Source organism: Fusarium verticillioides, chromosome 1, assembly GCF_000149555.1.
Source record: "Fusarium verticillioides 7600 chromosome 1, whole genome shotgun sequence".
Lineage (NCBI taxonomy): Eukaryota > Fungi > Ascomycota > Sordariomycetes > Hypocreales > Nectriaceae > Fusarium > Fusarium verticillioides.
In genome coordinates this window covers 496,241-515,402 of record NC_031675.1, presented here as the reverse complement: position 1 = coordinate 515,402, position 19,162 = coordinate 496,241, and the positions used below count along the sequence as shown (strand labels likewise).

General features: G+C 51.8%; 5 protein-coding genes across 6 annotated transcripts; 3 read left to right on the top strand and 2 right to left on the bottom strand.

Annotated features, from left to right (window-relative positions):
* Positions 1-567: 567 nt before the first annotated feature.
* FVEG_16662 (hypothetical protein) lies at positions 568-4,938 on the top strand (the record flags this gene model as incomplete). The annotated part of the gene is made up of 3 exons (XM_018905905.1): positions 568-4,377; positions 4,427-4,624; positions 4,684-4,938. 3 exons carry the CDS (start codon positions 568-570, stop codon positions 4,801-4,803), a joined length of 4,128 nt encoding a protein of 1,375 aa, XP_018756812.1. The 3' UTR covers positions 4,804-4,938.
* Positions 4,939-5,083: 145 nt separating this feature from the next.
* Positions 5,084-6,307, top strand: FVEG_16663 (hypothetical protein). The gene is made up of 2 exons (XM_018905906.1): positions 5,084-6,042; positions 6,231-6,307. Exon 1 carries the CDS (start codon positions 5,139-5,141, stop codon positions 5,910-5,912), a length of 774 nt encoding a protein of 257 aa, XP_018756813.1. The 5' UTR covers positions 5,084-5,138; the 3' UTR covers positions 5,913-6,042; positions 6,231-6,307.
* On the bottom strand, positions 6,171-8,378 carry FVEG_09782 (hypothetical protein). Its single transcript, XM_018898856.1, has one exon. The coding sequence runs from the start codon at positions 8,338-8,340 to the stop codon at positions 6,301-6,303; it is 2,040 nt and encodes a 679-aa protein (XP_018756814.1). The 5' UTR covers positions 8,341-8,378; the 3' UTR covers positions 6,171-6,300.
* Positions 8,379-11,934: 3,556 nt separating this feature from the next.
* On the top strand, positions 11,935-18,531 carry FVEG_09783 (hypothetical protein). 2 transcript variants are annotated; one of them, XM_018898857.1, is made up of 4 exons: positions 11,935-12,738; positions 12,794-13,117; positions 13,167-17,275; positions 17,326-18,531. In XM_018898857.1, the coding sequence occupies exons 1-4, from the start codon at positions 12,576-12,578 to the stop codon at positions 17,887-17,889; spliced, it is 5,160 nt and encodes a 1,719-aa protein (XP_018756815.1). In that variant the 5' UTR covers positions 11,935-12,575; the 3' UTR covers positions 17,890-18,531. The 2 variants fall into 2 exon arrangements, with proteins under 2 accessions (XP_018756815.1, XP_018756816.1); XM_018898858.1 differs by having other exon boundaries at positions 12,794-17,275.
* On the bottom strand, positions 18,221-19,095 carry FVEG_09784 (methylated-DNA-protein-cysteine methyltransferase like protein). The gene is made up of 3 exons (XM_018898859.1): positions 18,897-19,095; positions 18,722-18,845; positions 18,221-18,676 (listed from the first exon to the last, which is right to left on the bottom strand). Exons 1-3 carry the CDS (start codon positions 19,009-19,011, stop codon positions 18,520-18,522), a joined length of 396 nt encoding a protein of 131 aa, XP_018756817.1. The 5' UTR covers positions 19,012-19,095; the 3' UTR covers positions 18,221-18,519.
* Positions 19,096-19,162: the final 67 nt, after the last annotated feature.

Below are 19,162 nucleotides of genomic sequence, written 5' to 3'. Positions count from 1 at the left end.
GCCTCATCCTGGGTCTGCAAGCCTGGGAGGACACTTACACGGCACCTCTGCGTCTAGAGCTCTCTCCCCCCATTGCTCATTGTGTAACATATCCATGTTAGGAGAGCTCCTTATAACGTCATCCAACAGCTCTCGCCACACCCTCCCCGCGCTTAGATCTTCATCATGACGTGTGGCTGTTGCAGCTTTGCTCGTCCGATAGCAAGGTGCGGCGCAGTATCATGGCTAGAGAGCCAAAAGTTGGGCTCACACTGACGTTGTGACTTTTTGAATTGACGTGATCGAAATCGAGAATGGCCTGGTCCTGTAGTAAAACTTGTTTTGTATATGCCATGTGGTCGGTATAAGTAGTTGAAGATGTGGTGGTGGTTGCGGTTTCGACAAAAGTATCAATTCATTCCATTCTTGGCCAACTTGCGAAGCGATACCCAAAACAACAATAACAAGAACAAGAACCACTCCCAACTAACACAACGATACCCCATTAATCCTCTCTTATCTGAAAGATACCCTTTTCTCGATCTTGAAGGAGTTGAACCAGTCCAAACCCACCACAACAACAACATCATGGCAGACCTCTCCTCCCAGGTTCAAGACACAACAAAAGATACTGCCTCTTCCAGAGAGCAGGAATCCCCTGGTGCGTTCAATAGTCCTTCACCAAGTTTGGCGCTTATCGTCCCCATTGCAGTCAATCTTGAGTCAGTCCCCAGGAGCGGTGCTGGCGTCGTGAATGATTCCGGAGAAGTCTTAGATGACGCCGGAAAGACCGTTGGCAAGATCGCCGACACCGATAACCTCCAGAACCTCGTTGGCAACACCGTCAACCAAGCCGGTGACGTTGTCAGCTCCTCGGGCGATGTCCTCGGCAAGACCCTGCCCATAGGACAAGGCAAGCCCGAGGAGGAAGAGGACTCCCACGACGAGGAGAAGAGCGAATACACAACCCAGTCCAAGGAGAAGAAGTCTGGTGGTCTGGGAAGCGCCGTCGGTAGCGTTACCGGCGCCGTCGGAAAGGCTGTTGGAGGAGCCACAGGAGCTGTTGGCGACACAGCGAAGGGTGCCACAGATACCGTCGGCGACACAGCAAAGGGCGCTACAGACACCGTTGGCCTCGGCGACACAACAAAGGGCGCTACAGACGCCGTTGGCGATACAGCGAAGGGTGCCACAGATACTGTTGGCGGCACCGCAGAGGGTGCCACAGACACCGTTGGTGATGCGGCTGAGGGCATTGCCAACAAGTCAGAAGCCACCTCCCAAGCTACCGACACAAAGACACCAGCCGAGACTCCCGGAGCCCCAGAAGTCAAGGATGAAACACCCGATGTCAAGTCTGAGGACCAAGGCCAGAAGGACATCAACCTCGAGGACCGCGACACTTCTGAAGCTGGAGACAAGCTGAAGGAGATTCCTCCAGAGTCTGAGGAAGCTAAGGAGGCAACCGGCAAGGCAGAGGAGACTGCTGAGGGTGTTCCTGAGCAAGCCAAGGATATCCCTGAGGAGGCCAAGGAGGACGTTACCTCTAAGGTCGACGAGCAAGATGTTCCTAAGCCTGAGGATGTCGAGGAGAAGCTTCAAGAGAAGACTGAGGGTGCCCAAGACGAGGTTCCCAAGTCTGAGGCTGCCGACGAGATCCCCAACGGCGAGGCTCCTGGTGATGACGGTGACAAGTCCAAGGCTGGTGATGACCTGAAGTCTGTCGCTCCTGGCGAGGAGGCTGCTGGTGTCACCGATGAGGTCCAGGACAAGGCTGCCGAGGGCGAGGAAGCCGCCAAGGATCTTCCTGAGGATGCCCAAAGCAAGGCCGCCGAAGGTCAAGAAGCCGCTGAGGGCAAGGTTACTGAGGGTGAGGAAACTGCTGGTGATCTCCCCGAGGATGCCAAGAGCAAGGCAGCCGAGGGTGAAGAGACTGCTGAAGGCCAAGTCGCTGAAGGTGAGGAGGCCGCTAAGGATCTTCCTGAGGATGCCCAGAGCAAGGCCGCTGAAGGCAAGGTCGCTGAGGGCGAGGAAGTCGCTGGCGATGCCACCGAGGAGGCCAAGGACAAGGCCGCCGAGGGTGAAGAGGCCGTTGAAGAGAAGGCTGCTGAGGGTGAGGAGGCTGCGAAGGAGCTCGACTTCTCCATCCTTAAGGGCACTACTGTCGACAAGGAGGGCAACCTCGTCAACGAGAAGGGCGACAAGCTCGGCAAGGTTGTCGAGGGAGAGCTCAAGCAGCTCATCGGTCTCAGCAGCGACGATCAAGGTGTCATCTGGGACAAGACCGGCAAGCAGCTCGGAAAGGCTGAGCCCATCCCCGAGTGGGACCGCGAGCAGCTTGACTTCTCCATCCTCAAGGGTACCACCGTCGACAAAGAGGGTAACCTCGTCAACGACAAGGGCCACCTCATCGGAAAGGTCACCGAGGGCGAGATCAAGCAACTCATTGGTCTCACTTCTGATGAGCAGGGCACCATTTGGGACAAGACTGGCAAGAAGGTCGGAAAGGCCGAGCCTCTTCCTGAGTGGGAGCGTGGTGAGCAGAAGGATTACAGCATCCTAAAGGGCACCACTGTTGACAAGAACGGAAACCTCGTCAACGAGAAGGGTCACCTTTTCGGTAAGGTCGTTGAGGGTGAGATCAAGCAGCTTATCGGCTTGGCTTCTGATGATCAGGGTACCATCTGGGACAAGACTGGTAAGGCCGTTGGTAAGGCTGAGCCTCTTCCCGAATGGGAGCGTGGTGAGCAGAAGGACTTCTCTATCCTCAAGGGAGCTGTTGTCGACAAGGAGGGTGGTCTCACCAACGAGAAGGGAGACACCATCGGTAAGGTCACTGAGGGTGAGATCCGACAGCTCGTTGGTCTCAAGTCTGACGAGAACGGCAAGATCTGGAGAGACGGCAAGGTCGTCGGCCAGGCTGAGCCTCTCGCTGAGTGGGACCGCGTCCAGAAGAAGGACCGCTCTATCCTCAAGGGCGCCAAGGTCAACAAGGTCGGCAAGCTCGTCGACGCCAACGGTACTGTCGTCGGCAAGGTTGTTGAGGGTGAACTGAAGGAGCTCATTGGCAAGCGCGCCGATGAGAACGGTGACATCTGGAACGACTCCGGCGAGGTCATCGGCAAGGGTGAGCCCGTCTCCATCTCCGAGCGAGAGGATAAAGCATCCGCTCCCTTCGAGCACTTCCCCGGCGCCACCGTCGAATCTGACGGCCGTGTCATGTACAAGGGCGAGCAGGTTGGTGAGGTCGTCGAAGGTGATCCCAAGCAGCTCAAGGGCAGCGAGGTCGATGAGGATGGTGACATTCTCGACCGCCGTGGCAACACTGTCGGTAGGGCCAAGCGCTGGGAAGCTCCTGAGGCTGAGGAGGAGAAGCCCGTCGACAACTCTGCCCTTGCTGGCAAGCGCGTCAACAAGGCTGGTAACCTCGTCAGCGAGTCTGGTGAGATCTACGGCCGTGTCGTTGAGGGTGATGTCCAGAAACTTGTCGGACGCATGTCTGACAAGGATGGAAACATCCGAAGCGAGTCTGGCGACATCATTGGCAAGGCCGAGCTCGTCTCTGAGGGTGAGCGCGGCGGCAAGAAGGAGGGTCCCTTCGCTCAGCTCAAGAACTGCACCGTCGGCAAGGATGGCAAGGTCGTCAACGGAGCTGGCGAGGTTGTTGGCAAGCTTGTCATCGGTGATGCTAAGGCTCTTGCGGGACGTGCTGTTGATGATGATGGTGAGATCACCGACTCCAACGGCAATGTCATCGGCAAGGCTGAGCGCTGGGAGGAGCCTGAGAAGGAGCAGAAGCACAACCCTCTCGCTGGCCGAAAGGTGAACCGTGAGGGTAACGTTGTCGACGCTGATGGCAACATCATCGGTAAGCTTACCAGCGGTGAGCTCCTCGACTGTGCTGGCAAGGAGATTGACGAGGATGGTGATGTCTTCAACCAGAAGGGCGCTGTCATCGGTCACGTCTCTCTTCTCGAGGATATCCCCAAGGAGGAGGAGCCTGAGCCCGAGGGTGAAACCGAGGAGGAGAGAATCAAGCGCGAGCAGGCTGAGGCCGATGAGGCCAAGCAGACTGAAGAGGCTGAGAAGAACAAGAAGCTTGCTCAACAACTGGCTTACCAGATTGAGCAGACTCTTGAGAGGCTCCGACCCATCTGCAAGTCCATCAACGACAAGATCAGCGCCGCTGAGGCTCAGAAGCCTGAGGATCGTGACGAGGAGGAACTTGTCCGACAGGTCAAGCCTCTCATCGAGGATGGTGGTAAGATCCTGACCGAGACCAACGGTATCATCCGTGGTCTTGACCCCGATGGTCGTATCGCTCGCAACGCTAAGCAGAAGACTGCTGGTGGTGAGGCTACTCCCGAGGAGGCTCACCTCGCCAACTTGCTCAAGGAGGTTAGTATCACGTTCCCTTACCCTCAAGCATTCGCTAACAAGATGACAGCTCTCTACTGAGATTCAAACCACTATTGAGGAGGGCAAGCGCAAGCTTGAGGGTATGCCACACGCTAAGAAGGAGATCAACCCTCTCTGGGGTCTCCTCGCCGAGCCTCTCTTCCAGATTGTCGCTGCTGTTGGTCTATTGCTCAGCGGTGTGCTCGGCCTTGTTGGCAAGCTTCTCGGTCCCATCCTGGGTCCTCTGGTATGTTTCAATCGTTCATACTCGCAATAAACTGATCATCTTGCTAACAATATCTTCAGCTTAACGGTCTTGGTCTTGGTGGTCTGCTCGATGGCCTTCTCGGAGGTCTTGGCCTCAAGAAGATTCTCGGCAGCCTTGGTCTCGGTGACGTCGTCGGCACAGTCACCGGTAAGAAATAAACAAGTTTTAATGATTGGTTAATGGGCATCTCTTAATGAATTATATATCTTGGGAATCTTTGGGTATGGAACTTGTATGAATAGTTCGGAGTTTTGTCTTGTTTAGCTTTACGAATTCACGATTTAGTTGGCCAATAATGTTGCGCATTGACATGAAGTGAAAATTCCGAGTGCTCAATTGAAGCTAGCTCACTTACGTACTAGCCCGGAAACCGATGAGTCAGCACGAAATCTGCACTACAAATTTCTGACTTTTTTCTCCTCATACTCTCTCAACCATCAACAATCACCATGCCCAGCTTGCTTCTGGTGTGGCCTTCCTGAACGATGCAACGATGCGTCTCTTCCTCATACGCCATGGAGAGACAGTCGACAACGTCGCAAACCTCTATGCCGGGTCTCGCGACTCAGCCTTGACTGCCCACGGCGTAATGCAAGCTCAACGGCTAGCATCGCACCTCTCTGAGCACGTCGCCATTGACTGCATCTTCTCGTCGAACCTCAGCCGTGCCGTGCACACCGCCCAGGCTATCCTCGATGCGCAGAAACGCGCGGAGGATCTGAAGTTGATTCAGGTGCCGGAGCTGAGGGAGAAGGACTTTGGGACGGGCGAGGGTACCAAGTTTGGGGCTGCGGCGAAGCATGAGGGCTCTGAGACACCGCTGGCGATGAGGAAGAGGGTTGATATCTTTTTGGACGAGCATTTGCCTCGACTGGATGAAGACTCGACCGTCTGCATCGTTGCTCACGGTATCATTCTCGGTACTTTCTACAAAGCACTCCGCGACAGGACCTCTTCATCAGCTGGTCCAGATGCCGAACCGGAAGGTCAAGCATCTGCTTTCGTGCGCCCCTCATGGAGCAACACCGGCTACATCGAGGCCCTCATCACGCGCGACTCTTCCGACAAGCATCTCCACATGCGCGTCGTGAAGATCAACAGCATCGACCACCTCAAAGGTCTGAGAAAGACCCGAGGTGGAATTGGCAGTGCCAAGTTCGACGCGAAACAAAAAACGATGGACTCATTCTTCAAGCCGGCATCGCGAAAGCGCAAGCTCGAAGATGAGGACATCGTATCTCGCCTAGGGGAGGAAAAGAAAACTTGAGACCTTGACCCTAAGGGATCAAAATATTTAGGCAAACTTAGCCTAAGCTTAGATGGCTCTTTGCTAAGTTTATTTTGATACCCTTTTCCAAGGCTTGGTGTTTTCTTGCCCCCTCGAGGCTCGCTAAATGGTATGTTCAAATTTTCCTTTTTTTACTCACAACACCTCAAGCTTTATGATGAAGAAGCAATTACACAGACCTGTACTGAAATACACAATGTGGAAACAATTTTGTCCAACCGCTGTCTGACAGCTTGTTCACAATTCGTCTTTGTTGTCATTTTCTATGGTAACACTAGCTAACGATGAACTCAATAGGTCTCATTAGAACTGCATCGTAACATGATCGATGGTCTTCATAGAATCATTACATATAATACACACTATTCTAAACATCTGTGCTTGTCTCGTCCACTCCCGTGAAAACTTTGTACATGCGTCGACTTACTGCCTGGCCAACCATGCGATCTGAGAAAGCACCATCTTTGTTTGCGCTCTTCTTCACTCCTTCGAGACGAGTAGGCCCGTGCTCTTCCAGCCCTCGAACGAGACTGCTGACGGTGCCATATTCCGCCGCGATGCCATATGCGATGGGGGCCGTGACTCGGACAATCTCTTGCAGCATCCGGACGTAGGTGTCTTTGGTGTCCTCGCCTGTCTTGACCTGTCCGCTTTCCATGCAGAATCCTGCTCCGAGTGTTGCAATGTCTCGTTGTTTTCGGTAAGGTATTGTCGAGATGTGTTGGGTGAATGAAAGGATCTGCTCGGCTGTTTCCAACGGTATCATAGTGTGATGGATCAAAACCTCATGCATGACCTGCAGCTGCAGCAGCGCATCTTCAATCAACTCCTCGGATACATACTCTTGAGGGGGATTGTTATTTCGTCGACGACCTGCAGTAGAAGCCGCAGCCTCCTGAGCGCGAACATTCGATGCAAATTGACGATTACGAAGGTTTCTGTTCTTGCGCGTCCAAGGTGTCAGGCCCTCAATCAAGTAGACGAGAGCATGATCAGCAAAATGTCTTTGCATCTTGCCAACGTGAGTTGAGATCTGGTCGTCCTGCGCCAGCTTCACAAACTCGTCGGCATGCATCACAACAAGAGCATGCTTCTCATCCTCAAGGCGAAGAGGTATTGGCTCCCAGAGACCAATCTCGTCGTTGTATCGACTCCGAACCTTTCTTCGCCATTTGATCACGTTATCGACCGGGCTGTCCCAAGTTGTGTACTGCACATCAAAGGGTTCTAGCATGGTCTGTAATTCAGTTGTGACCGTCGCATTCAGACTCGAAGGGATATCGACCATCATTTCCGGTGTCGAGACCTTCTTGTCTGTACGCAGCTTGTTAACCTCTGCCATCGCGGCAGTTCTTTCCTTCTCGCGAAGTTTGGCTTCCTTTGCCTCTTGCTTCTCACGCCGCTTAGCCTCTTTTTCGGCTTCTTTGGCTGCTGCCTTTGCTTCTTTTTCCCGTGCTCGCTCTGCTGCGGACTTTGTATTCGAAGCTGAGGGCTTTGTTCGAGATCTTGATGATACGACATCACTTTGTGAGCGTTGAAAATGCGATCGACGTCGCATCTTGGCAACATCGAAAGAAGCGATATCTGGCAATTCGTCATCTGAACCATCCCCGCCATCGGAGTCGTCAATGTTAATAACGTCATTGTTCTTCTGTGGCGGCGACGAATCGAAAGAGAAGACATCTGGCGCCGAACTTGAGATGGGATCCCATGTTGCATTCTTCTTTGGGGCGGGCTTTGGCGCAGGTTTTGGCGGAGGCGCAGGCGGTGATGTTATGATAGCCTCGGGGGCCTTCGTCGTTACCGGCGCTTGGTGGGGTGAACTTGCGAAAGGGTCCGAAGACTCTATAGGTCTTGCCAGGGGCTTCGGTTTCGGTTTCGGAGGAGATCGTCGCACCGGTTGTGGTGAACTTGCGAAAGGATCAGAGTCTTCAGCGTCAAGCGTTTGTTCAGTGGGCTTGCTGATAGTATCTATCGAGGGTTTGCTAGTGCATGTCGTAGGCTCTAGCTGGCTATGCGATTCAAATATTTGAGAGCTCGTAAGTTCTATAGGGTCAGAAGCGACAGAAACTCGCCCATTCCCATTCGTTCGCACGGGCGGGAGAATTGTTTGAGGTTCTGGACCTGGAGTAATGCGCTTGAGCGGAGGTGGTTGCGCTGGAGGAGAGGGACATCGTCTCTTGTTCGTATTTGCATCGACCAATATTGGCTCGTCAAGATCTATCGTTGTATCGAAATCATCGGAGAGAAACAGTCCTGGCGATGCAGAATGTGTTGTGTTGATGCTTGGTAGGTGTCGCTTCTCTGATTCAACGATGCGATTGGTCTCGGGTACTTGCGCAGAGGGTGGAACATACTGGCTGGGTGGTGGACTCGATGAGATGAGATCAATCACGTCGGGTGCCATTTTGATTGAGATGTTTGGACGACTACCATTGGTGACCGTTGATTTGAGATTGAGGCTCTCTATGGTCAATGGCGGGGCGCGCTGTGACGCGACGACCTTGGTCTGGATGGCACACGAAAAACGCCAAAGTCACGTGTATCTGTTGAGAAGCTTGCCACTCACTACGGAGTACTACCAATTGAATATGAGATATCAAGTACAATAAAGTCATGCTAGACATGGTCTCATACACTGTCATCGAGTAACAGCCATTGGTATCGGTGCAGTAATCTGGGTTGGGCCTTCACAGATCTTGGCTGTCTGTATGTAGAGTACCTTAACCTGCAGCTCTTACAAGACTGGACAAGAACGATTCGTGTTTTCATCTTCTGCACACTTTCTCGTCACAATTTGGCAGCCATCATATGAACTTCCAGCAGCTTGCCTCTGCATGAGGCTTGCTCTTCCGTGATAGAATCGGTCAAAAGATTAGGACAATGTCGAATTCATGCCATTCCTCAGATTAGCACGATTTATAGAGTATAGTATCCACGATAGTCACCACTGATTTCCAATTTTACGTCTCATACAAGCATCAAATCTCCAATTATAACAGCGACCTTCCGTAGGTGGTGACAAGCTCTATAGTCATGTATTATAGGTGGTCCTCGCAAACCACGATCACTTGAGGCACGGAGGAGAAAAGAGGAATCCTCGATGGAGGCACCATCTCGTATTTGACCCTAGGACAACATAACTATTCTTTAGCATAATGATAAGACTTGGTCGAAAATATAATAACACCGTCAAATATAGCCAAAGGTATCCGTATAGCCTATCCTCCGAAGCGAAGTCCGTTTGATGACGATCGCAACGGCGAGGATTGAAGCTTATGTATAAGTCAGAATCCCGTGCTATATCACGACGTTTTATTAATGATACATCATATCCGTACTGACTCGTCTCTCATTCTCCAACGTCCTTCTCTCCGTGATGCAAGCTTCAATCCCCAGTGCCGGACCTCGACAAGGTAAACTGTTTAGCGAGCACAACAGTAACCAAGCTGTGCAACGTCACATCGTGACGTTGTAAAGACTCAATGAGGAGGCACAACATCTTGGCGTTTGCCAAAGGGAAGTTGAAGCAAGAGTCAGTATCTATAATTCCTGGCATATGGACGGCTCAGGGTAGGGACAGGGATAAATATAGAGATTATGTACTGTGAATATCCTGCAAAGGAACAGTAACATTGCGATAACAAAAGTTTCATGTTTAATCACAACGCCCTGTGAATAGTTGCAGTATCTCCATCGATATGGACTATTACCAAGGTATGTAGTCGATATAGCAGTGTTTGGAGCTACATCGTGGTGGTCAGCAGCGTGTTTGGTAGATCCAACTAGCGAAGTGGAGGTATAGCATGTTAACATAATCCACATCTTGTATCCGTTACCATGGCGTCAAGAGCTCAATTCTTGACTCGTTTTCTCGTGGAGATATTTCCTCGGTGGTACTGACTGTCTTGTTGTTTTGATAGTGGATAAGCCAACCATTAACAGCTACTGTGACAACCAAGATCCCTGGCGATTTTATGTAAGTGGGCGTTGAAGCAACAAGCGAAGCGAGAACGAAATTCTTAAGGCTGACGAATAAGACAGGCTCAACCGCCGAGGTCTCCGGTAGTTCATGCTGGCAACATGCATGCATTCCATTGACGAAGTGGCTTTTCTTTGGTGAGACGAACTGTCTCAGACAATCGGACATGCTGTACCTGGCATCTTGATGTACCCACGGCCTCGCCAGGGTGACGGTAGAGTCTAACAAGGACCAACAGTTCATAGTCTTCGATAACTCACCGTTGACCACTTGTCAGGTCATGTAAGATTGTTCAGAAGAAGAAATGATAGCAACAGGTTCAAAGTATCAAGGTTTCATTGGGATCAGGAGTGGGGGCTTGGACCTGAAACATACCGTGGGCGTGGTGTGTTTGACCCCCGCGATTTGCTTCCGCAGTTTGAATGCGACTCAAAACGCGGACAGAAACCATGCCGGTCACAGTGACTGTTTCCACATTTTGCTTCTCACGTCGCGAAATGATGCCATTCAATACTCCGTCAACGATGTAATGTACCAAGAGAGACCTATCCGTACCTGGGCTCGCTTCAAATGGGGCGCCATGTGAGCTCCAGGCTAGGCTCAGCGGGACATGGGTAAAGGGCTGAAGAAAAAGTCTCAGGTTTGTTAATTATCTGTCTGATTCTTTTTAGGAGACGATCGTCTGAGACCCTGGATCTTACTGTAACAGGAGATGGGACGAAAGTTAAAGGAGATGGTTGAACTTTCATCGGAGGGATCTTGATAGTTGTCTCGGGCGCCAAAAGCAACGAAACTGTTAGACTGGATGGTGTGCATGGGGCGGTTGCTGGAGCATTCCGTGTAGCATTGTCTGCAGAGTGATACGTACGGTACGCGTCGATGTTCGTGATAATTATCAAGGTACTTGCATATGTATTTTGCTGCGTGACCGCCATAACCGCAAGGGGTAAGTTTTGATATGGGGTCGAGTTGACAACGCATCAAGAGGGGACGTTGAAAACTCTGTCGACTACACAAGACATCAAGTTCGCCGTTGAGTCAATGCCTAACGGTATTCTTCTCTTCTTTTATGGCAACTTGGCGTGAAACCGGTATATCGGTTACCGTTCTTGCATTGGTTTGATGACATCTAGCCATATCCATCCAACAAACGCGACGATGTGCCGCTAAGTTAGTTTGGACGCGTCGGATATTAGATTCAGCCCCTGAGCAGAAAGAACAGAAAAGATCGCCTCGGGCTGAAGAGGCATTTGAATTGGTCCGAGAGACTAATCAAGGTGGTTGGTTTGGTTGGTCCGACTTTGTTGCTTGCAAAGACGATCTTAAATAAGGCCTGATTAAGCAGTTTAACCCTCAACATCCACGAGGATTCGTTGCCTGTTGCTCGGGTCAAGCTGGGATCGACCAAGTAGTGCGAGAACAAATGGAGTCTCTTCTCAGGAATAAGGTCCATGAATCAGTATATGGATATCACATTTTAAAGAAATGAGAACTGACTCTCACAGCTTAATTGGTCTCGTAAAGTCCCAATCAGTCTCTTTCAACACTATCACCAAATATCATTCAGATTATGGCACTGATGCTAAGGGTCCCAGCAGACAAACCATTTGGAGGGTCCATGCCTGGTTGCGCGGACCAGGTTACCAGCGCCGGGGAGGGGATCCAGTTAAAGCGAAGCTGTCCAACCAGTAGGCGCCCTCTCCGCCATCTGCTAACCCAAAGAGCCACTAGCCCTCCTCTAGGATTCAGGGGTCAGGCAATCACGTCCATCAGACGCGAGGTACCTGACAACGTTGCCCGAGCTGGCCCAGCGCTAATGTACCTCTAGTGCCCCAGGGGCGGACTTGACAGCCCTCCGTCCCGCTGAGTGTGTGTTGGCTGGGCTGGCACTGGCACTGGCACAATCCCCTAATGAATCGAAGGAAGCTGGAAGACACTCCAGAGTCTAGAGTCTACTGAGGTGTCCAGTTTACCCCTGGTGGACTGGATTCCACTTTGAGACTGTCCTGTCCCGTCCCTTTTTTTCCTGTTGCTTTTTCTACTCCTGAACTGAAAAAGTGATCAAACAGCCAACGGCCCGCCCATTCAAGTTATTTCTTCTGCCTCTCTGTGCATCATCTAGTCTACAACCTCCTCTCCCACCGCTCTCTTCTCTCTTCCCTTCTCCTCCGCTCTTTTCTTTCACCTTTTTACCAATTCCACCCCGACAAAGGCCCCTCCGCTAGCGACATACGTCCCGCTCCACAACTGGAACGAGGAATCGCCAGCCCAGACCTAGACCCAGGCCTCGACAACTCCGTCGCCCGATCGTCCGTGGTCGCTTGTTTAATTACATTTTCCCCCTACACCCCTGGTCTGAATAAACAATCCAGCATCCATCCGCCTCGCGCTCACTCGTTGAAACTTCTGCGAGTCCCCCCAAAGGTTAAGGTCAACTGCCGCACGTGAGACCGTCTGGAACACTTCGCGATCCCCTCATCAACCGACGACTTCTCGTGGCGCTGCAATCATCTATGACGTTTTGAAAGACCACCTGTTCTCCCTCCGCGGAAGACAATATACAAAGAAGCCCTTTGTGGCCTTGAACAGCCTTTGCGACATACATCGCCGTTGACGATTACGAGAACTGAGACACCGCGCATTTCTTTCGCAACTTAGCCATGGCGACCTCGCCCCCGGCCTCGCCGGGAGGAATCCCTCAAAGGCCCATGAGCGCCATCGCAAGAGCCCATCCTAGAAGCAGTAGCAGGTTGAGCATGACGAGCAAGACTGGAGGCGGGAGCAGAGCCTCAGACGACGAAAGTCGGACGGCGGTCAAAGTCGGTAAGTCGACCGTTGTCCCCAAACTTTCGGGATATTAATGCTTATTTGTTGTCAGCCGTTCGAGTACGACCGCCGTTGAACCCTAACGATCCTGGATACGATCTGATTCCGCAGCGATTTCAACGAGCTATGGTCCAAACGACCTCCGATACCAGCCTTGCAATCGATTCTCCACAAGGTCGCAAACTGTTTGTTTTCGATCGAGTCTTCAGTTCGGATACACAACAGGAGGGCGTGTGGGATTATGTGTCGGACTGCATTGGCGCTTTTACTCAAGGTTACAATGTATCCTTAATGGCATATGGCCAGTCTGGTGCTGGAAAATCATACACCATGGGTACCTCAGGCCCAGGCGAACAATATGACCAAGAGCTGATGGGTACGTTGAAGCGAACGGGCGGTGAATGCGCTTGCTAACCAGCACCCAGGTGTTATTCCCAGAGCTGCCATGGCGCTTTTTGAAAAGCTCGATACTCCGGAGACCCCAAAGTCCAAAGCCAAGGCGAACCGCAGTTCTCTTTCGCATCTTAAAGGCCCACGAGGATTTACCCAGCAGAATACGCTTGGCGACCGCGAATGGTCGCTGAAAGCTACATATGTCGAGATTTACAACGAACAACTTCGCGATCTCCTCGTCCCTGAAACGACCCCGTTGAACGAGCGCGGAAATGTGGCTATTCGCGAAGATACGAAGGGAAACATCATCTTGACAGGCCTTCGACAAGTCGACATCAACTCAGTGGACGACCTCATGAATGCTCTGAACTTCGGCTCCTCTATTCGACAGACCGATGCTACAGCTATCAACGCCAAGTCGTCGCGATCCCATGCGGTTTTCTCACTTAACCTTGTTCAGCGCAAGAACAAGTCGTCAGCCGCCGAGAAGCGTTTCTCCGTACCACTCGAGGCGATGACGGGTCAGGATGTTACTGTCACAACGGACAGCAAACTTCACTTTGTGGATTTGGCTGGAAGTGAGAGACTGAAGAACACTGGAGCTCAGGGTGATCGAGCAAAGGAAGGTATCTCTATCAACGCCGGTCTCGCCGCCCTTGGTAAAGTTATCAGCCAGCTTTCGTCAAGAAACCCTGGATCCCACGTCTCGTACCGCGACTCTCGACTTACCCGACTGCTACAAGACTCGCTCGGTGGTAATGCCATCACTTACATGATTGCCTGCGTTACGCCAGCCGAATTCCACTTGAGTGAGACCCTGAACACCGTACAGTATGCCCAACGAGCTCGAGCGATTCAATCGAAACCGCGCATTCAGCAAGTCGAAGAGGGCGATAAGCAATCTGTGATTGACCGCCTCAAGGCTGAGGTTGCCTTTCTCCGGGAACAAATTCGCAGTGCCGAACATGGCGGCAACAGCCCTCGACGTAACGCCCAAGGAATTACTGATCGTTCTGATCGTCAAAACGAGCGCGAGACTGAGCTCCAGAACCAGTTGTTGGACACCCAAGAGAGCTATACCGCCTTGAGCCAACGCCATGCTCGACTGATTGCTGAGTTGGCGCGCGCTCGTGAAAACGAATCTGGAGCGGGCCACCATGAGGAGTCGGGCGATACAGCAGATGACCGCCTCAACCGATCGAATTCATTCGCGCAAGCTGTTGAGCAAGTCGTTATGGAATACGAGAAAACGATTCAGTCTCTTGAGCAGTCCCTCTCTTCTACTCGCGGCACTCTCTCTAACACCGAGGCTAATCTTCTCGAGAAGGAGACGAAATGCGCTTATGTCGAAACTATCAACTCCCAGCTCCAGAGCCGTCTCCAGAAGCTCATGGACCGAGAGAACAACACCGAGAGTTACCTCCACGATCTTGAGGCCAAGTTGGATGGACACACCAACGGTGAAGAGAAGAACGCCACGATCATCATGGAACTTCGTAAGGAGATTTCCCGTGTTCGAGAGAATGAGGCGTCTTGTGAAGACTACATCTCGACCCTTGAAGAGCGTCTTGCTGAGGCGGACCAAGATGCTGAGTTGATGCAACGTGAAATTGACAGACTTGAGCAAGTGGTTGAGCGACAAAGAAGTCTGGGTAAGCTTGACTCGCTTCTCCACGAGCTTGACCAGATCCAAGATAAGGAGCCCGAGACCGAGAACGGAATCGAGCACAGTGCTGAGCAAACCAACGGTGTTGCTGCTCGTCGTGCTATGGCTGAACACTCTCGAAACCTTTCCCATGTTAGTCGCCATAGCCAAATGGAGGACCCCATCCCCGAAGGTGACGAGGAAGACCACCCACATACCAAGATTGGCCCTGTCAAGGAAGTGGATGAGGATCCTCTGCGCCTTGAGAAGCCAACCGAAGAGGCTCCCCCTCAAAGCCCGGCTCAATCCAAGTTTGTTGCTGACAAGCTTGAGAATGTTACCCAGGAGCTTATTGACTTGCGCGTGGAGCACGAGTCGACTCTTCATGACTACGATTCTCTCCATGCCAAGTACGAGGATGCTATGCGTAAGATTGCTGAGATGCAGGATGTTGTTGACGAGGCCCGTCATGTCAACCTTAAGCGCGAGTCGGTTATTTCTGTGGCCACACCGACCCATACTCGTCCCGAGTCTTTCCTTTCTGACTCTAGAACAAATGATCTGAAGGCTGGGCCGAGGTCATCCTTTACACGATCACTTTCATCTGAATTATCCTCAGCCATGGATTCTCCTGCCACTGCTGCTTCATCAAACGGTGACATCTTGTCTGACGATGAGACCGCTACCACGAAACCCGCAGCGGCATCGACGGAGAACTTGCCCCAGGATGATAACGTTGAGATCGCCGCAGAGCTCCAGAGACTCAAGTCGATGGCACAGGAACGTGAAGCTGCTGAAAGAGAATTGGCCGAGAGATATGCCCAACTTGAGTTCAAGCATAACGAGACCCTCGATATTGTTGAGGAGCTCAAGACTGACCTATCTCGAGCCCGAGTTGCGGAAGCTACATCACCTCGTTCCAGCACCCCTGTCATTCGACGCAAGTCAAGTCAGAACCTGCTCGTTGTCGACCGTGCCCAGCGCTCATTTTCATCACTGCGAAACATTGCTTCTGAGTACTTCGGCGGTCAGCCTGAGGCCATGCAGAGCTTCGAACTGAACTTGAATGCCGCTATCCACGAACTGCACGTCAGGAGCGAACGCATTCAGGAACTAGAAGCAGATGTCGCAGCAGCGAAGAAGGAGATGGAGACCAAGATGACCATTATCTCGGGATTGACGAGAGAGCGATCCAGTCTCAAGGCCAGCCCTGTAGAGATGTCCATGGTGGCAACACTGCGGGATCAGCTCGAGCAGAATGAGAGACAGCTTTCCGATACGAGGAACGCTCACATGGCTCGTGAGCAAGCGCTCACAACTGAGCTTGAGTCTCTGCGACAAGCACTTGCGGCCAAGTCTAGTCTCCAGGAGCCCGACAATGCTGACTCCAAGCACGAGCAGCGTGTTGCCGAGCTCCAGACTGAGCTTGCCACCTGGGAGCAGAAGCACAAGGAGGCTCTTGACTCGATGGCGACAACAGAAACCCAGATGCGGGGTACGATCGAGGAGCTTGAGGCTCGAGTTGTTTCCAACCATGCTCAAATCTCTGCATCTAGATCCCAGAATGGCGACAGGGATGAGCCAAACAGCGAAGCTGAGCAGCGACAACAGAACCTCATCAGCTTCCTTCGCAACGAGATTGATGAGTACAAGGCCATTATCAACAGCAACGCTACCAAGGTTGCTGAACTTGAGCAGGCTCATGCTGCTGCTCGCGTCGAGCTGGACGAGCTCCACAAGTCTCACAACGCTGTACAGGAGGACAACTCCCGTCAGCTAGAGCTTATTGCCAAGCTGCAGGAGCAGATTGCGACTCATAATGAGGGCGCCAAGAGTAACGAGACATCGCTCGAGGAGCTCAAGGCTGAGCACGCTAAGGCCCTGGCTGATCTTAAGGCGACTGAGCAGAAGGGCTACGAAGAGCAGGTTGAAGTGTTGCTGTCTGAGCATGCCGAGAGCGCTCACCGACTGGAGACTGAGCTTGCAGAGGTTCGCGATGAGCTCAACAAGGCAGCTTCTCATGTCGCCATGGCTCTTGGTCTCGATGCCGATGCTGAGAAGTTGGTGGAGCGTATCGATGAGCTTGCAGCCAGCAAGAAGGCTCTTGACTCGGAGCAGGCCAAGCGGGCCGAGATTGAGTCACATGTTAACGAGCTCACATCTATTAATGAGAAGATCATGAAGGATCTTGAAGACGCCAAGGTTGCTTTGGCTGAGATGCTTGATGGAGGTGCTGGTTCTGGTCCCCTGGTCGAACAGATCAAGATCGCCAAGAAGAGGATGACAGATCTTGATGATCGAAGCAAGAAGAACAGCAGACTTGTGGAGGAGCTTGAGGAGCAACTCCAGAATAACTTTGACGAGGTTCAAATCACCAATAACCGATTGAGCACCCTGCAGACTGAACGCAACAGCCAATTGGTTGAGGCCAATGCCGCTACTGCACGCCTCACTGCTGAATTGCAGGTCTTGAAGGAAGATTATGCAGCTCTCCAGGTAAGCTTGTCTCAGCATGATAATTTGTGGACTTTACTAACACTTCGTAGGCTAAGATGGACGAGGTGGCGGCTGGCGTCCAGCGGTCAAACTCTAACTCAACCATTCGCAAGAGCGCATCTCACGTCTCTCTGCCATCACCCCCACCAGCTATCCCTCTTCCCCCTCTGCCAAACGGTGCAGGATCTCCCGTCAACGGAGCTCCCAGCTCACCTACCAATGGACGTCCTATCAGCAAGGACAACATCAACATCTCTCATATCACTGAAGACCAGGAAGCGCGTATCCGAACCATCGAGAAGCACCTTAATGCGGAGCGTCAACTTACCCAGACACTCGAGGAGGCTCTTACCGATCTGGAAAGGCAATCTAACAAAGTCAAGGCCGATTGTGATGCCTGGAAGAAGCGTGCTAGTGAGCTAGAGGTCGAGGTCAAGGAGCTCAAGGACCGCCCTCCCCCTGAGCCTGTTCAGGACAACAGATGGAGTCTCCAAGCTGTGGAGGAGGAGCGCAAGAAGCGACAGGCTGCAGAGGCTGCGCGCCGCCAGCTCGAGGAGCGTATGAATGCCATCAACAAGGGCAAGAAGAAGAAGGGAAGCTTGAACTGCTTCTAGAGGAGGCGAAGCTGTAACTAGCCGACTTATTATGCGCGGCCCGTTCCGCAGTCTTTTGATCACGGGACACACACACTAAGCATTTGGGGGGTTGATTGGGATGGGATTCTTTTTGCAACGCCTTTATGTGTCATCACGTTTCTGATTTGATGTTGTTCACCATATTCCCCCTCGAGTTTTATTGTCGGTCTGACGGTCCTTTTTTTCGTCGTCGGGCATCCCAACCAAGTTTTCAAGCACTGGCCAGGAGTTTGGAGGATTCTTTTATTACTTTTTGTCGGTTTTTCTACCCCGTGAAAGAAAGGGGGGATTTATCACATACACGAGCGGCTCGATGCATAAAGATGTCATTTTGGGTGCCTGTCTTTGTACATGTGTAATTTTTCTTGCTTTTTCGATTTGACTACTCCCACCAGTTTCAAGGGGAGATATTTTTTTTGGGTGGCGGACTTTGATTCAAAGAATGAAGCGGGAAGATGGGATGATTCTTATGAGGGGGAACCCAATTTGATCTTTGGGTTCCGCAATTACAGATTACATATGAGGGAAAACAAAAAAACGTGGATGTTTTTTTTTGTTTTCCGAAAGACGATAGTGGTAAATACTAGTTTCAAAGACCCTTAAAATCATTCATTCGCCTTGATCGTTTTCTTCTGAGGGGAGTAGGTCTGGGAACCAGCCGTATTGGGAGAAGTCAACTGAGTGTTCGCCCATTGCGTTTGTCTCGACTTGTACGCCTTCTGCTTGGAGGGCATCAGCTTGTGAGCGAGAGCCTCCAGGTTGAGATCTAGATAGTCAGATATGAGGTGTAGTGAGGGATTGATGGACGAACCTTGGTGATATTTGACCTTTGGAGTTTATGACTCTTTGCCATGGGACGGTGTCGTGGTTGAAGGGCTGGGATTGATCGGCGGGGAGGTGTTTTAGACAGACGCCTACTTGACGAGGCCTTTGAGCTGTTGAATGTTAGTGATCTGGGGATTTGAGTGTGAGGGAGGGTTTGGTACGGGTTCCAACGAGCATGGCGATGTGGCCGTATGTTGTGACTTTGCCGTGGGGGATCTCTTGGACAGCTGAGTATACGGCGTGGAAGAAGGCCTGTGCTTCATCTGAACGGGGCATTATGATGGTCTTTGAGACATGGGAGTTTGATGTGAGTAGTTTAAATGAAGAATGAGTGTCAATTGGACTGACTGAGGCCGTTGTAGTTCAGTGAGTGAAGTGCCGATTCATGGTGCTGAAGGGCGTGATGTAAATAGCGGGGTATGACACT

Coding starts and splice junctions, on each gene's coding strand:
- FVEG_16663 (XM_018905906.1), top strand. CDS start 5,139: ATGCGTCTCTTCCTCATACGCCATGGAGAGACAGTCGACAACGTCGCA.
- FVEG_09784 (XM_018898859.1), bottom strand. CDS start 19,011: ATGCCCCGTTCAGATGAAGCACAGGCCTTCTTCCACGCCGTATACTCA. Junction 18,846..18,896: donor CGCCATGCTCGTTGGAACCC/GTACCAAACCCT, acceptor AACATTCAACAG/CTCAAAGGCCTCGTCAAGTA. Junction 18,677..18,721: donor AAAGGTCAAATATCACCAAG/GTTCGTCCATCA, acceptor CTGACTATCTAG/ATCTCAACCTGGAGGCTCTC.
- FVEG_09782 (XM_018898856.1), bottom strand. CDS start 8,340: ATGGCACCCGACGTGATTGATCTCATCTCATCGAGTCCACCACCCAGC.
- FVEG_09783 (XM_018898857.1), top strand. CDS start 12,576: ATGGCGACCTCGCCCCCGGCCTCGCCGGGAGGAATCCCTCAAAGGCCC. Junction 12,739..12,793: donor TCGGACGGCGGTCAAAGTCG/GTAAGTCGACCG, acceptor ATTTGTTGTCAG/CCGTTCGAGTACGACCGCCG. Junction 17,276..17,325: donor AAGATTATGCAGCTCTCCAG/GTAAGCTTGTCT, acceptor AACACTTCGTAG/GCTAAGATGGACGAGGTGGC.